At 42.1% G+C, this 17,334-nt stretch overlaps 1 protein-coding gene across 3 annotated transcripts in view; it reads right to left on the bottom strand.

Moving 5' to 3' along the window:
* Zfhx4 (zinc finger homeobox 4) overlaps positions 1-17,334 on the bottom strand; it is a 180,626-nt gene that overhangs the window by 3,584 nt on the left and 159,708 nt on the right. For all 3 annotated transcript variants that reach the window (XM_028874020.2, XM_028874029.2, XM_028874021.2), the window contains exons 7-11: positions 16,072-16,205; positions 15,652-15,852; positions 14,978-15,095; positions 8,714-14,122; positions 1-623 (exon numbers count right to left, since the gene is read on the bottom strand). The exon at positions 1-623 is cut by the window's left edge and continues 3,584 nt beyond it. In XM_028874020.2, coding sequence (XP_028729853.1) covers positions 1-623; positions 8,714-14,122; positions 14,978-15,095; positions 15,652-15,852; positions 16,072-16,205 — 6,485 coding nt within the window. The remainder of the gene's footprint in view (positions 624-8,713; positions 14,123-14,977; positions 15,096-15,651; positions 15,853-16,071; positions 16,206-17,334) is intronic.

Raw genomic sequence — 17,334 nt, 5'->3', positions numbered from 1 at the left:
CTGTTTCTGCAGAGAGTCCTGCAGGCTCTGCTGATACTGTTGGTACTGCTGTAGCAGCGCCCCTGGGGACAGGCCCGCCAGTGTCTGAGGCACCGCGGGACCATAGGGAAAGAGACTCTCCATGCCACAGACCGGTGGTAAGTAGCCTCCCTGCACTGTTCCAGGGAGCTGAGGTGTAAAATAGGAAGCAAACCCAGGGATAAAGTATGGCAAGAACTGTCCTCCTAGAAAGGATGCTGGGTCACCAGCAATGGCATTCTGCAAGGCCTGCAACTGAGTAGGGTCCATGTGTGTTTCCCCTACCACTTTGCCCAACACTGAAAGAGCAGATGAGATTTTTTCCTCTTTTTTAGGATGCTTCTCGGGTTTAATGGCCTCCGATTCCTCCTCTTTGATTTTTTTGACCTTGTTTGGCTTAGTTTGTTTTTTCTCAGATTCTTTGTTCTGTGGCTCGGTCTGCTGTCCTGACAGAGAGGATGAAGGAGGAGGAGGAGGAGGTGGTGGTGGCGGCGGTGGTGGCGTCTGCAGCACAGATTTGGTGGGGGCACTGCTGAGAGACAGGGCAGGAGACGAAGTAGCTGAACTAGGAAACCCAAGCATGCCTGCGCCGGGAGGTGTTAAGGCTGAAAACAACAGAGAGATGCCCACGGTCAGTTCATGAACACCACCAAAAGCCTGCACCCTTAACGCCTAAACAGAACTGGGACATCAAGAAGACGCATCGCACGAACGTGAAAACCCCTGGTCACCAGCTAGCTTAGGGCTCACCTGTGATTATGATATCCTTTACCTTATTTTTAACTGCTACCGTAACTGCATAGAAGACAGACTGCAAACTTCACCAGCATTTTATTCAGACTGTAAAAAGCTCCCGTGCTAAGAAACGTGTAACAGAAAGACGTCATGGTAAACAACAACGGCTGCTTCCAAAGAAGGCACATTACAAGATGGCAGTTCTGTGGCTCATTTTAATCATTTTTATTATTATTATTACTATACCTATGGGATGAGAGACTCACGCCATCCTTCACTTGAAAGACCCTTATAGTTACCATGTTCACTAAAGTAATTAGCTATGAAACAACATAAAAACCCTCTGTCTCTGTAGACTGAAGAGGGTAATGACCTAAGTAAGTAGCAACAGTTAAGTGACCATCAAGTACCTGATGAGATCAAACAGCAGTGGAGACACAGCTGGATCTGTCCAGAGCTGAGAACAGCAAACCACCATTCCATTTTAAGAGTGCAAGTTGAGTTATTCCTTACCTCCCCAACAACCGGACTAACAGAAGCCCCAATAAAAGCTTCAGCCTTACCACCCCCAAAACATGAGTCACGCATGCTTGCTTGTACTGTGGGAAAGTGCTTGTCACCCATTTCAGAGGGGGAAATTGGTGCTCACTAGGCAGTGTGTGGGTGTGGAGGAAGAAAGTGCAGGGGACTTCATGGGGACTTGGGTTCTTGGGGAAAAATAGCTGGTAACTCTATAGGACAAAGCCATTTTACCAGACAGATAGTCTTCTGGGAAACTGAACAAGAGTTAAAGGTTGAAAGGGGATTGGAAAAGCCTGTGCTTTTCCAGAAAGTGCTTTTTAAAAGCAAACAACATTGACTGTAGAAGGAGTCATCAGAATCTTAAAGGGAACTTTGTGCTTGAACTAAGGGAGTTCACCAAGTGGGCAGGACAAGGACTATGCTGGAGGCTCCATGATATGAGGGAATCAATTCAAAATGAATAAAATGCATGTAACAGTGCACAGCTGCACAGGCAGTGGTCACAAGGTTAAGAATCACCTTGTTACTAGGGGGCACAGTTTCACCTGCAGGCCAAATGCAATATGTAGCTGTTAAAAGCAAAACAGACAAACATGCACAAGAAACTTCTCATTTTTGTTCTTCAGTGAAAAACAAACTAATTTCTTTGCTGGTATGTACTAGCTCCGATGCCAGAGATTCAACCAAACATGGATCAAAAATATTGTTTAATTGCATCTGTAATGAATCTGTGTAGATTTCTTGGTTTTGTCATTTCCCTCTAAATAACACAATGTCGAAACTATTTGTATAATATTTGCATTGTATTATTGATTTCAGGTAATACTGGGATATTTTAAAGTGTTGGGATGCCATTGTTGAATACAAGTACTATGACACATCATATGAGGGCATAGGGAATCTGTGTGTGTGTCCTAGGGTGGTTGATGAATATCACTCTCTCCTGAATCCTTCTCACAATCATGCTGCTTTAGTCTCACTTTCTCCTGGAGCCTTCACATTTTTCCCTTCTCTTACCCATCCCTTCTTGGGCCTGCTTGTGAACAGTAGCACTCATGATCATCTCTAAGGAGCTTCCATTATGTTAAAAAGCAGCAGCCTCCTAATACACTCCATGGCTAGGGAGAACACATGCTGAACATTGTAGGGTTTTTTTGTTGTTGGTTTTTTTTTTTGTTTGTTTTTTGGTTTTTTGAGACAGGGTTTCTCTGGGTAGCTTTGCGCCTTTCCTGGAGCTCACTTGGTAGCCCAGGCTGGCCTCGAACTCACAGAGATCCGCCTGGCTCTGTCTCCCGAGTGCCGGGATTAAAGGCGTGCGCCACCAACGCCCGGCTGAACATTGTAGTTTTATAAATAAGGTATGCAATACTTGACATCGCTGACTGTGAGGAATATGAAGAGTCAGAGGAAAGACTAGATTTCATAGCTGCCATTCAAGGCTTATATTTTGGTCACCGTGAATGAGTTTTTATGTTTAAAATATTTTTAAATTCCTTGAAAATAACTGGAATCAAGTGATATCAAATGTTCACATTCTACTGAAGCCTGGCTCACTCATTCAAAGTGAATTTACAATGAAAATGGATTAAGCTTTGTAGGGGCGGGATGGGAATGAGTGGAAAACCTCATTTACTGTTCCTTAATCCAACTTGCTATGGAACTAGCACTAAGGAAAGAAACTAAATTGCTGTTGGAGGTGATGTCCTTCTCCCTTGACTTACTACATTGTGTCTAGTATCTTCATGTTCTTCCAAATTTCTTATTTATAGATTTTTTTTTTATAATGAGAGAGCAATGAAGTCACTGTTACTGAAAAGATTCTATTTTATACTAAATTACGTCTGTGTTATGGTACTGGGAATCGAACCAAAGGCCTTAAACATGATAGGTAAGAGCTGTACAAGGAGCTACATGCCTAGATTTGGGTCATTTTTTACTTTCCTTTCTCTTATATTGTCCTGATTTCATGATATTCTCTGCTGTTCATCATGCAACAATCCATAATATGTTAACATTTAACTGTAAAATTTCAAGCTTGAGTGACTCAGGTGTTGACAAGCCTCAGAGTAGAAGACCTGACTGTGTTGGTACAATGATAATACAGCACTAGAGCCAGCTAACTTTCTCATTCACCAGTCCTCAGTTTGATGTCTCATACAAGGGTGCATCCTCATGTTGAGCAACTGCACTTCCTTCCACTTAGAAATTCCCCATCTTAAATCTGAGGAAATAACTTAGGTTGAATGCCTCTCTCACATGAGAACACAAGTGCAATTTTGAAGATCTATGATACACGAATAACAGCACTTGTAGCTATGACCATAGATGGAGCAATAATTGTCCATCCGGGCTTTCCCGTTAGATTGGATCCCCATGGTCCAATCTAGAGGTCATAAGGAAATACAGGGATGTCTTAAAAAGCTGCCGGAGGAAGCTTACTGGATCTTACTGGATGAAGCAAAGACAGCAATGTGTTTTAGGAATTCAATATTTTAATAAATAAGCTGACTCAACCAGTCATTCAGTAAAAATTTAGAAAAAGAAGACAAAATTTAAAAATGGCAAATTTCCCAGTAAGTGACATGTCTGTAAAATATTATAGTCAAAAGTTCAGTAGCCAAATGTCAAAAAAAAAAGAAATAGAAGAAAACTGAATAATAATTGTGATACAGAATAAGTTGTGGTAGCTCAAAAATTAAACCAACTGAGATAGAATTCCATATATCCAGAATCCAAGGACTATATTATATATAGTCCTTGTGCCAACAAGAGTCTTCCCTGTTTCTCATCTCCTACTGTAATTTTTAGTAATTTCATTTGAATGATTAAAAAGTTCACTCTGAGCAGTCTTATTTATTCTATTATCATTTTCTTTTGGTTTTACTGAAATTATTATTATTATTATTATTATTTATTGTTAATAATTCTTCCAAAAGAAAATGCCTGCCTCACTGGGAGGTGGTAGTGCACCTTAATCCCAGCACTTGGGAGGCAGAGGCAGGCAGATCTCTGTGAGTTCGAGGCCAATGTGATCTACAGGAAATACTGTCTCGAAACAAACAAACAAAAACAAAACAACAGAAAACCTGCCTCACAATGTGTTTAAATTAGGTCTTTCTATTCAGAGGGAAATTTCATTTTTGAGGTGAAACTAAAGGTAATTAAGTACTTGGGGCAAAAGATAATTGTGTCAAAATTATTGAAATGTTATTCTTACCTAGATTCACACCGAATAGTTGGTGAATGTAAAACAAAGTATGTGACGAATACAAAGGTGTGCTCTGAATTGCCATTTGAGGGGCTGCAGGTGTGGCTAGAGGGCTTGCCTGTAATGCTGCCTGAGGCCCTGTGTTCTAGCTTTAATGCTGCAAAAATATGTAACTAAAGAAAAAAAGTCCCTTTAAGGAAATTGGGCTAGTTAGTATTTCTAAACACTAATGGAATATTTAATCAGACATTGCTTTAAAATGATAAATACGTTAAATACAGAAGATCAAATAATTTTTCTAGCATTTTGGGCAAAGCGCAACCAACTGCCTAAAGGATAAAATGCACATTAAAAATACGGTTTTTAATATTTTCAAGATATTATATAAATAAGCATGTAACATTCAACTGCCATGTTCTCAGTCTGCACTTCATCACAACAGCAATATATTCTAAAAGTGTGAAAAAATTAAATAACAATAATTTACTTTTTAAAAGTGAACGACAATGCTTTTACTGACATTCCCTGGGTATACAGGGTAGGTGCTGCCCTTCTAAGGCCTTCTGGTTAAGTTAGAAGCGCTATGAACTAGTAGAAGATAACTTGAAAGTAGAGGCACTTCTGTGATTATTGCACAATAACAGTTCCCCTCCACAAAAAGTAAAAGAAAATGAATATCTAAATTTGAAAACTTAGAGGCTGATAAATAAAACTCAGCATGAATTTGCAAGTAACCAAATATGGAGGTGTAGCCATCGGACAAGTCATTCATTTGTCAAATGGCTCATACTCACTGGAGAATGCTTTAGTGTTTCTTTCAGATCAAAAGCTTCAAACCCATCTTCAAAGGGATGTGACATTTAAAATTAATTTAGTTTTCCATAACTAAATCTTGTTAACATGGGTACAAGATAAAAGTGCCATGTTTCTACGGTATAGGCATACTGTTAACAATGTGTAACAAGAATCCATAGTTTGTAAAAATAAAATAGAGAGACCTAACTATTCATCTGTTGATAAGCATCTAGGCTGATTCCATACCTAAGCTACTGTGTCTCTTGGGGATATATCCAGAAGTGGTCTAGGCAGGTGGCAGAGTGAATCTACTTTTAGGTTTTTGATAGTCCTTCACACTGATTTCCATATTGTCTGCACTTATTTACACTATACCAACAGTGTAGACAGGTTACCTCTTCACCCATAGGTTCTGTATAAAGTTATTCTCTGGTCATTCTCACCAGCAATGATTGTCATATTCTTTAGAATTGCCATTCTGGCTGAGGGGAGATGCATTTCAATGTATCTTTGATTTAAAAGATGAACAAATAGAGAAAATGTGGTGTATGTACACATTGAGTTTTATTCAGCTATAAAGAAGAATCAAATTAAGGCTTTTCCTAGAAAGTGAAAGCAACTGAGGTCATGATATTAATCAAAATAAGTCAGACTCAAAAAGACAAATATCATGTTTCTTTTTCAATTAGTGTATCCTAGATTTTATGTAGAGCCACATGATCATGTATATATACTGATATATATATATGTATATATATATAAACATACACACATATATGTGTACATATATATGTGTGCATAATATGAGAGAAAGCAGATGGGAGATGAGGGAAAGGTATGAGACTAGTGGAAAGGAAAAAGTGAAGAAAGGTAGGTTTGTGGTAGGGGTGAATATGCTCAATGTAGTTGAATAAATTGTCTTTATGCAACCCAGCACCACATGCAATGAATATGCCAACAAAAAAGAAAAAAACGATTACAGAAAAAGAAACACAGACACATTTTAGTTGGAAAGAATTTTCGTTTGTTATTATTTGCTGGGATGTCCACATTTCACCTTGAAACAGAGCTATGCACTTGATGAGAAAAAATACAGTAGGAAGGTGATGGGCAGGTGGGTTAATGGCCAGCTTTACTCCATGAGCTGTTTAAAATACTCTGCATTCCACACAAGGAAAATTAACCTACAAAAGATGTAGACCAGAAGTGTAGGAGTTCAGGCTATCAGATAGAGCTCTGTTGATTACTCTCTGATGCTAATGTTTAAAAACCCTCACAAACAAAAGACTAATTCAGGAGAAATTGCAGATACTAGTAGGCAGCAGCTTTTGTGGAACTTTTGCTCTTTCCTCCTGGTTGGTTTTTGTCCACATTTTAATAAAGCAAGAGATGATGTGCTGAGTTCCTGGGTACCTGGAGGGTTTAACTGTATTGTCAGCCATAGAGGACCTTTCCCTAACATCTTCCTTACAATCCTGATATTTATAAATAGAGTATATACTTCAGGGGAGGATATGAATTTTATTATGGTAGAGTTGCATTAAGAAATGGTTTGATTTCATAAATATCTCTTTCCTTCTTTCTCCCTTTCATTTGAGCCCTCTGGGTTCCAGGATCAGACATTTGGCTGAAAGTTCCTATGTCCCAACAAAGGCCTCTGATCCAGTGGAGAGAAAGAAAAATACTGATGAACAAAAAAAAAAAAAAAAGCTGCTGACACAGTCACGGAAAGTCAAAACTGACAGAGGAAAGAAGTGGGTCTTTCAATTGTTTTGACTGTATCAGTTAGCTTTGAAAAACTCTGTTTTGTGCAACTGCTCAATCATGAATTTCTGCATCAGACATATTTATGTATCAATTAACAATCACCGTGCCACATAAAGCAGGACTGCCAAGTTACCAAAATGTGTCATTATAGCTTTAATAGTTAAGGCCCCAAACATATCCTGAGAATTAGGCAGGAAATAACTTTGAGGAAAGAGGAGTTGGGAAGCTAAGGGAAGGCACATTGAAGGTGTTTCTCTGGCACCATACTACCTCTACCTAAAGCCAAGAGGCTCTGCACATGGGGACTAACGGGGCAGCAAGGGTGGTAGGGACATTGCATGCTGCAGTTAGAAGTTAGAATAAGGACAACTTAAGATCACAGTAGCAATTTGGGTTTTTGTTAGAGAAGGATTGTATGGGAAGACTGGAAAATTTAAATAAAACTCTAATTTGTAAAAATGAGAATAGGTTTTCCTGACATTCCTTTAAAACTTTGCAAATACATATAATTGGTGAGGAGATAGATCGAAATAATTTTTATTAATTTAAAAAAATTAAATAAAAAAATCTTTTAGGGGAAAAAACATAGACACATTTAAAAGTAAATCAAATTACAAGAGTTATACCTTTATATTTGAGGTGATGATGTATAACTGGTATTGAATGATAGCTATCTGACTGCCTATATATATACTATATATATATAGTATATTAAAAAATCTGCATAAATTCCATTATTATGAACACAGAATCGGATTCAGTATTTGAGGCTACCTCAAGACGCTCTACCATTTCCTTATGCCTTAGTTGTAAATCTTAGCTAAGGGAAGGGAGGAGAGAAAGGTATTGAGCCACATGGATATCTTAAGTTGGGAGTTTACTGAAATGACAGCAGCAGTGGTAGCCTACAAGCATCAAATGTCAGAACATGCTGACCTGCAAATGATCACATAAGTCACATTTTTAGTCATTGAAATTTCAATATATGCTTTATTACTTGGGAGGATCCATTGTAAGTAGATTTCTGTGACTCAAGAACCTTAATTTTGAATCTCAGGGGCAGGAAAATGAACAAGAGAGAAAGACACAAACAAAAACAGAAAATATAAAATACCAACAAAAAGCAAAAAAAAAAAAAAAAAAAAAAAAAAGAAAAGAAGAGAAAAAAAACATGCCCCCTGGAAAGAAAGAAAATTAAAATACCAGTGAGTATGTATTTTAATGTCTCACCTTCTCAATATGCAAAGCAAACACAAGGCCACATAGTACTGAAATTAACAAGTTAATGTCTAAGGTAACTGCTAATGGTAAAGACCATCCATTTCTACGAACTGCTGCAATATAGCTATACTTCATCTCCCAGTCTTTGTTCAGGTTTACTTACTATCAACTATGGCTAGTAGTGCACGCACGAGCGTGTGTGCATGTGCGTGTGCGTGTGCGTGTGTGTGCGCGTGCGTGCGTGTGTGCGTGCGTGTGTGTGTGTGTGTGTGTGTGTGTGTGTGTGTGTGTGGTGTGCATATATATGTGTGTATGTATATATAATAACTTTTACATTTCAGTTCTGAAATGAGGACATGTAAATGTACTTTTTCTTTCTTGGTTGCATGTGATTGGCTGCCTATTGCCATCTAATTAGCTCAACTGCCTCTCTCTTAAGAGACTTACTGTTTGAATTTTGTGGAAATCCAGGCAAGGAGGAAGGACCATTCATTCCAGGGAGAATGACTGGAGGAAGGCCCGGGAGTCCGGGGTAGGCTGCCGGCAAGCTGATGCCATGGAGTGAGCAGCTGTCTGTGATGCCTGGCTGCTGGACTGTCAGGCCCAGCACGTCTGAAGCTTTCTTGATCCGGTCTAGTTCTTGCTGGGCCATTAGCTGTCGAACGGTGGTTGGAGCTAGGTAATCCTTCTCCCGGTCAAGCTGACTGCCCACAGTCTCCCTCACTTTGGAAATGTGCTGTTTGGAGAAAATATGATCTCGGATGGACAAGCGGGCAGAGTACTTAACCCCACAGAGGGTACACTCTGGCTTGGTGCCTTCCGTTCCACTTTGATTGATCATGAACGGCTTCCCTATGTTAATTTTAAACTTCTTTTCCTTTGCCCTGGCATTCTGAAACCACACCTGCACCACGCGTTTGGGCAGACCGATCTCATTGCCCAGCATTTCACATTCTTGCATGGTTGGAGTCCGATAGTCACTGAAGCAAGCCTTGAGGACCTTGAGTTGAAGATTGCTCATCTGGGTTCTGAAGCGCTTGTGACCTGGCCGATCACTGCTTTTGGATTTAAAGGGGTTGCCAGACCCAAATGGATTCGGTGAGCTGGGGTCAGCAATGCTCGATGTTTCGCTGCGGTCAGCATTGTCGTCAGGGTCATCAGTGATGTAAAAGCTTTGGTCATGGTCGCCATCTTTGTCATTGAAATGGATCGATGGACTTGTCAGAGAAAAGAGAAATTTGTCATCGCAGACCTCAGTGGTGGGTGTGGTTGCTGGTTTTGGCAAAGAGTCGAGAGTTTTGGTTTCTTTAGGAGACAAAGCAGGTTTCACCTCCCCAGGTCCTCCTGTGTTTTCCATTTCTGCTGCTCCCTCATCTCCGGTGGTGGCATCACTGATGGCCGTATTAATGGACGATGTCTCATCAAAGTCTGTTTTATTCTGATCATACCCAGCCTCGGCTGAAGGGGCATTTAAATTCTCTACATCCTCGGGACATTCGGCTTTGAAGGAAGAAGGACTTAAAAGATTTTTCGGAGACAGCTCTGCTGTTTTACTAACAGGCGTTGACACTGTGGAGGCCAATTCATTCTCACTAGATAGATCAATTTTAGTTAACGGCAAAGATGGGTAATCAAAATAAATGTATTTTTGTGGGCTCTCTCCCCCATCCTCTGTGGATATTAAAGGGCTTGGTGGCAAGCTGTAACCTGCCTGCTTCCCTTCATTCCAGTGGCGAGAGCGAATGTGGCTTTCTAGGGCTGACTTTGCTTTAAATAGAGCTCTGCAGAATGGGCATCGTTTATGGGACTGGGCAGGACCCACCGCCCGGAACTGCCCCTTCCTTTCTCGAGCACGCGTGTTCTGGAACCAGACTTGGACCACTCTCTTCTTCAGTCCCACTTCTCGAGCAATGTGATCAAGCATTTTTCGGGTAGGGTTGGAATCCAGCAAGTACTTTTCATAGAGTATTTCGAGCTGCTCCGGAGTGATGGTGGTTCTTAGGCGTTTATCACGGTGTTGATCTTCCCCGCTGTTTCCGCCCTCCTTCTCACTGCAATTATTATCTTCTTTGTCGTCCAATTTCCTTTTAAGGGAAGCAGCAACACTGGCGGGGCCCGTGGTGTGGGAAGTACTGGTCTGTGGTGGCATTTGTGTGAGAGAGCTCCCCAGCAGCTGTCCGGTCATCAGTGGATTGTTGGGGTCAAATATCATGTAGGGCATGTCCATGGGCCTTTCCAAGAACGGAGAGTGGAGGAATTGGTTTTGAGCAGCGAGGAAGTGCATGTGTTGGTGTTCCTTCCAAAGTTCCAGGGTTGGGAAGGCAATGGTACACTGATCACATGGGTACTGGAGTAACTGTGGAGGTAGACTGTTTGGAAGAGAAGTCATGGAAATTTGCAGTGGACTGGAAGGGATCGGAGTTTGAGAGGCCGAGGGAGGTCTTCCAATCAGTTGGGTTTGTTTGGGTGGCTGTGGTGGCGGCTGGGATATGGATGCTTGCTGTGGGTCTAAAGACGTTGATACTGATGGTGGAGCAGACTTGGTGACTTGAGAAGGAGGAGAGGGGTCACTCTGCTTTGTCTTTTCTGCAGGGTATTCAGGTTTTGGAGAGTTCTTCTCAGGTTCTGGCTTTGGAGATGGAATCAGGGGTGTGCTAGTCCCAGAGCCTGAACTGGCTGTTGGGGCTGCAGTGGTTTTGGCTGTGTCTGTCTGTCCAGATGCTGTGCAATGCTTGTATACCACTTGGTCTGTGGCATCCATGGAGTCTTCTGTTTGGCTCTCATCTTGGGCATCATCATCTTCATCCTTATAACACTGCTTTTTCTGATGTGTGATTAAGTCAAAGATCCTGGGAAAAACCACATTGCACTTCTTACACTGGTACTGCATGTTGCTTGTTCTAATATACCGTTCATTGGTGAGCTCTCTCTTTTCATTATCTTTAGCTTCTGCTTGGTTCTCATAGCTCTTCCGGGCTTTCTGACGAGCATTCTGGAACCATACAACGATAACCCGAGTAGGGAGGTTGAGAACAGTAGAAAGCTGTTCTATTTCATCATCTTTTGGGTAAGCGTTTGTGTCAAAAAAGTCTTGCAGAACCCTAAGCTGATAGTCCGTAAACCTTGTTCTGGATGACCTTTTACTGAACGAGGCATCTGATTTGTAATGTTCTAATGATGTGGGTTGCGGCTCAATTCTGATATCTTCTAATACAGTTATGGGAGGGTTACTGAAGTTGTATGGAGAATCCTTGTTTCTCTGTCGCTCCTTAAAGAGTGTGTTTCGGAACCAGTGCTTGATGACTTTTTGAGAGAGGCCAGATTTCTCAGCCATTTCTTGGATCTGTTCTTCACTGGGAGAATTATTGATGTCAAAATAAGCTCTCAGGATTTTGAGTTGATCGTCTGTAATCCGGGTCCGTGGCCGTTTGAATTGGGAGTGCCTTAAGAAGCTGGGGTCTAGCCCCAGCTGCTGCTGGCAAAGCTGAGTGAGATCTGCAGAGAGGGTGTCCATCTGAGGCAGTTGCAGAGCGAGCTGAGGAGGAAGTGCAGGGTGCTGGACCGGCTGCATCATAATGGAGGGAAAGAGGGGGAGATCAAGAGAAACAGGCAGTTGGACCTGTGGCGGTGCAGTAGGGGGAGGGGGTGGAGGAGGCGGTGGAGGAGGTGGAGGAGGTGGAGGTGGTGGAGGAGTCGGTGGTGGAGCTTGCAGAGGAGCAGAGACTGTGTTTGGGATTTTCACAGGCCCCAGAGTAGAAGGCTGAGGAGGTGCCGGTGGCAGGGGAGGAGGTGGAGGCGGAGGTGGTGGTGTTTCTGGGGAGGAAGGAGAAATTGGATAAAGCTTGTCATAGGCCTCTCTGTATTGGCGAGCAAATTTCTCTAGTGCTCCATATGGGAAAAATTGCCCATGCACATGTTCTTGGTGACTCTTTAAAATTAGAACATTCGAGAACAATTTACCACACGTTCCACACTCCAGCTTGTCAGAGTTTTCGCCTTCTCCGATTTTGCCTTTCTTCTGGACCTTCTGCCTGTTCTCATTATACTGAATGACCAGTTCAAATCCGAAGTTCTCCAGTAAAGCTTTGGCTGCATTTCCCCTGGCCCCTGAGGCTATTCGGGGTGGAGGAATACAGGGTTCTGAAGATTTTTGCTTCTTTATGTCTTTGCTGTCTTTGAATCCTTCGCTATCACTTGTAAATTCTTGCTTTGGTTTTTCTTGCTTTTCAGTCACCTCTTCTGCCTCCTTGTAAGATGGCATGTCCTTCATGAGCTGGCAGTCTGTACTTGCCAGGCTGCCTTGCTCCTGTTTCAACATTTTGCTCGTCTGCTGTTGTGGCGGCTGCTGCTGTGGTGGGGGCGGCTGCTGATTTTGCGGCTGCAGCTGGGGCTGGGCAGCTTGATACTGCTGTGCTTGTTGTTGTAGAAGTTGAAGCTGCGTTTGGCCAACGTGGTGCTGTGTCTGAATCTGTTGCTTCAGATCTTCAAGCAAGGAACCAGCCATTCCTGTCATACCTGGCATCCCAAAGGTGGCGGAGCTGGGCAAGCCCAGATCTGGCCCCAAACTAAACTCTGCCCCAGGTATGTAGAATGGAAAGAGAAACTGGGGTTGCTGAAACTGGAGCAGTGCCTCTGGGGTCATTGGAAAGTGAGGCAAAAAAGCGGGATTTAGAAACTGCGGCTGAAAGAACGCAGCCTGTTGCTGCAACTCGTGCTGAAGTTGCATCTGGATTTGTGCTGGTGACCGCGGTGGTGGATGATGGGGAGGTTGAGCAGGGATTAATTCGGGAGTTTGCTTTTTATTTAATTCTTTGGCATCTAAGTGGGCAACATCTTTGCTGTTGACTGAAGCTGAGCTCATGGACTCTAACATCCCTTGGCCAGGGCTATTGACATTGGCTGTGATGCTGTGCCCAGCGGTCAGGTGCCCACTTGGCTCCAGCTTTGCGGCCCTGGCTTTTGTCTGGTGGAGCACAGACCTCATGTGGATCTCTAAGGTCGAGCTTTGGCTGTAGGCAACACTGCACGTGCTGCACTTGTACGGCTTGTTATCCGTGCTGCTGCTGCTGGTTTCCTGGGGGACAGGACTGGATGCTTCTTGCAGAACCTTTTTTAACTTGTGCAAGTGAGACACTGAGTTATAATGGACCAAGAGAATGTTCTTTTGGGTGAATGACTCTTTACACACTGTACATTTATAAGGACGAGATGGATCAAGGAATTTTTCCATTGTAAAATTGGGTCCTTTTCTAAAAGGTAAGGTCCGCTTTGGTTCAGAGCCCAGGTCATCTGGAATAGAGCTAGTGTCACTTCCTACAGGACTTGCCTTCCCTTCGTGGTCCACCTCATACTCTCTCTCCATTTCCTGATCTAGGCCATGGTCATCCTGGGGCATCGTTTCACTCTCTGCCCAGAGTTCTCCGTTCATTGGTAAAGAGGCATACAGCTGCTGTAGTTCAGCCTCGCTCAGTTCGGGGTGGCCTGCTTCCAAGTGTTTCTTTAAAGCCTGGAATGTACGGAAACTCCGCTGGCAGAGGTTACACATTGTAGCGGCCCGAATGGCATGATACTGGGAATGTATCTGAAGCTTCTGCATAGTTTTAAAAGCCAAGCTACAGTGATTACAACGATACTTATAAACATGTCGGTCAGAAACTGATAAGGGCTGCCTTTTTTGTTGTTCGCTCAGCTGCTCTTGCAGAGTGTCTGGGATTTTCGCATCCTTGCTGCTGTTTTTATTCCATTCCGATGCCTCCAAGGGCTCCTTTGCTGGTTTCTGCTCCTCGCTCTTTATTTCCACACCGGCCTTTGAATCCTCAAGAACTGCAATACTTTTGTCATCCACTGGGCTCTCACCTGTTAAGGGAAAGCAAAAACATATCTTACGGTAAGAACACCGACCACTCAAATGTCAGTAAGTGTAAGTGGGAGCCAGTAATGATGTCTGCTTAATTGAATCTGCATAGAACTGTTATTAACGGGCTACTGGGTTACTGCAAACATTACGCCAGGTGTCCCTAAGAAGATGAACAGGAAATCACTCCTGACCTGAAGGAATTTAAGGGCAGAGAAGAATACAAGTCAAGGGTAACCACTGTGTACTGTAATAAGCACTTTACTAAAAGCCATGAACTTGGTGTTTTTGAATTAGAATACTTAGGATGTTCTTGGCCATCTCTCACTAGGATTCTCTTAGGATGGGAAGAAATAGTCATGGCGAGAAGGTCTTAGAAAATAAAGCTCTGGGCAGCACCATATGTCATTTTCTTTTGTGGCACTAAAAATATCTTTGATGATGGGGGAGTCTCACAAGAGGAATGCCCTAACCTTAAGATGGAGAGCACAGACAATAAATGATTCTGGAGAGAGAGATTCAGCTTTTTTTTCAAGAATGAACACCCTGATAGGTGGTTCAATCACAGTTGTAAGCAATCAGCTATACACACATGCACATATGGGCAACACTAAACAAACTCAGCAAGCTCTGCTTTTGTGTGTGTGTGTGTGTGTGTGTGTGTGTGTGTGTGTGTGTGTGTAAAACAATAATAATTCAAGAAGTGGAAGGGATACAGGAGGGGATGGAGGGGAAGAGAATATGGGAATGATGCAAATAGAATATTCATTGTAAACCCTCAAAGGATAATTCTGGTGCACTGCCACAGGCAAGTTTTGAAAATTTTCTCCATGCAGTATCATCCCAGGCAAGCATACCTGAATATTTTCCAGAACCCTCTGCTGACATGGCTGCAGGTGGGTCCCGCTCTGATTTCTCAGGGGCCACTGCTGGCAGTAGCATACTGTTTGGCATCATTACATCAGGGACAGGCACCTTTGAATACCAAAGGGATCTGTGTTAAATGTGATCTGGAAATCATTGAACATATATTTGAATATATATGTATACTGGAATATAAGTGTGTGAATATATATGTATACTGGAATACACATGCACACAGATATATAGATAAAGATATAGATATATCCATAGATATGGATAGAGATCCCACTTACATTTTTCTAACCCAAACAGAGTCATCTACCACTTCAATGTTATTATAGTCCTATATTCTTCTTTTAATCCTATGACCTAGAGGTTTTTGGTGGACTAATGATAACCAAGAAACTTTTAAACTAAAGGTACCCATAAGAGCATATCACCGTTACAAAAAGAACCACAAAACATCCTTAATTAAGCCATACTTAATATATTTTTTCTCCAAGCAAGAAAGACCATAAATGGGTCTCCACTGTGATTTTGATAGCACAGTCAATAAAGACCTCCAAGTAGCTCAGTAGAAATGGTTTTCTATGTGCCCATAATTACAGATGTATATTGATAAAAACACAGGTCCCCTAAGTTCAGCATCAGCCTTCAGCATCCTTACTGTCATAAGCAGTTTCTCCACACAGTCTGGAGACACACTGTGCAAATGGGTCAGATGCAGCTGGAGGTGCATTTTGTTGCTGAGGACATCCTGGCAGAGGGGACAGCAGATGACTGGCTGTACAGAGTGCTGTGACAGGACATGCATCTGGATCCGACTTTGGTCCCTACTATTGTAGTTGCAATAAGGACACTGGTAGAACTGGAAAAGATTGAATAAACATGACCATTACTAGCTGATAGAATCTGACAACTTCAGATTGTGAGGTGTGAGATCAAGAAGGCCACACTAACTAGTACCAGTTTGAATGTCTAGGTGCATTTCAAGAGTGTGCACACCTGCGGGTTCGAAAACAACTAGGAACCTAGAAGCACACCAAAAGGAACCGATTCATGCACCAAGGGAAAACTACATATTTACCTGTTCGTGACAAAATTTATTGTCCTCTGTAGGTTTTGACCTTTTCGTTCCTGCGTCCTCTTCCTTCCCAAGCAGGAGTGGCTGTGTGCCCCCTGCCACACTGACTTTCAGCTCCTTCTCTGGGGTGATTAGTCCTAATTCCCAAAAAGGACAGAACAACTCAATTTATAAATGCAGTATTACAATCAGGGTAAATAAAACAGCTGGGACTCTCAATCTACAGGATCAAACACAAGTGAAAACCAGACAAGCACTTTTAAATGATGCTAATCTCAAAACACGAAAAGCACTCTTCTTTCTGTCCACTGAGTGGACTATGCACATCTATTTTAAACCATCCTCCTGTCTTCTGTTTAGATAACCCTAGATGGCCTTGAAAGTTTCATCAATAACATGTGTTCTCTGGTGTCTCAGTATGCCTTTATCACATTAAAGCAAATCTACTCCCATTCACAAATACTGACTTAGAAAATCGTTATTTTTCTCTCATGTACAATGACCTATCTCTTTTCTAAATTCATAAGTCCTGAGAAGATTTCAAAATCCCGAGGAGAGCGGATCAGTTATAATTCAGAAACTAAAACGATAATATGTTTATGTTGTGATGGGATTTAGAGATTTTCATATTTTAAAATTGAATATCTCATTCATTTCTGCTATTGGTGATTTGAGTAGGCGACACAGGGGTTTCAGAAGACGGCTAGGCATATGACATTACAGCAGGAATCTCAAGAAGACAATTGTTTTATGAGTTTAATCCAAATATTTGCGTTAATGATGATTAAAATTTTGCCTAGTTGAGCAGTATTAATGTGTAGGAACTTCACACACATCAAGGGAGGGGGAGCACAATTCTAATTTTCCAATCTAACAGAAAATTCTCCCCAGCATCAATTTGCCTGGTAATCTCCTCTTCGAGGCTGGATATTACAGCGACATCGGGTAGGCATGTCACATACATCTCACGACAAACACAAAACCTCATTTACCAGCCATTCCAATCTCATCATAGCTCGGCATCATCTGACCTTTTTTCTGCTGTTTATTATGAGTATTTCTAATTTTAACTTTCAATTTTCACCATCTTCCAGTCAATTTGCAACTAAATTATTTCCAGGGTGAGGACACTATCACTGGACAACTGGGTGCAAATACATCTTGAGATGCAGTGGAGCTAAACCATTGATTGCTATCAGACCCCGCGTAGATACACAGTCCAGGGCAATCTGCCTGTATGCTGCACATGAAGATTTATCTTGATTT

This window comes from Peromyscus leucopus, chromosome 2 (genome assembly GCF_004664715.2).
Source record: "Peromyscus leucopus breed LL Stock chromosome 2, UCI_PerLeu_2.1, whole genome shotgun sequence".
In the NCBI taxonomy this organism is placed as follows: Eukaryota; Metazoa; Chordata; class Mammalia; order Rodentia; family Cricetidae; genus Peromyscus; species Peromyscus leucopus.
The sequence above is the reverse complement of the archived record's forward strand: the minus strand, read 5'-3'. Positions and strand labels throughout refer to the sequence as shown.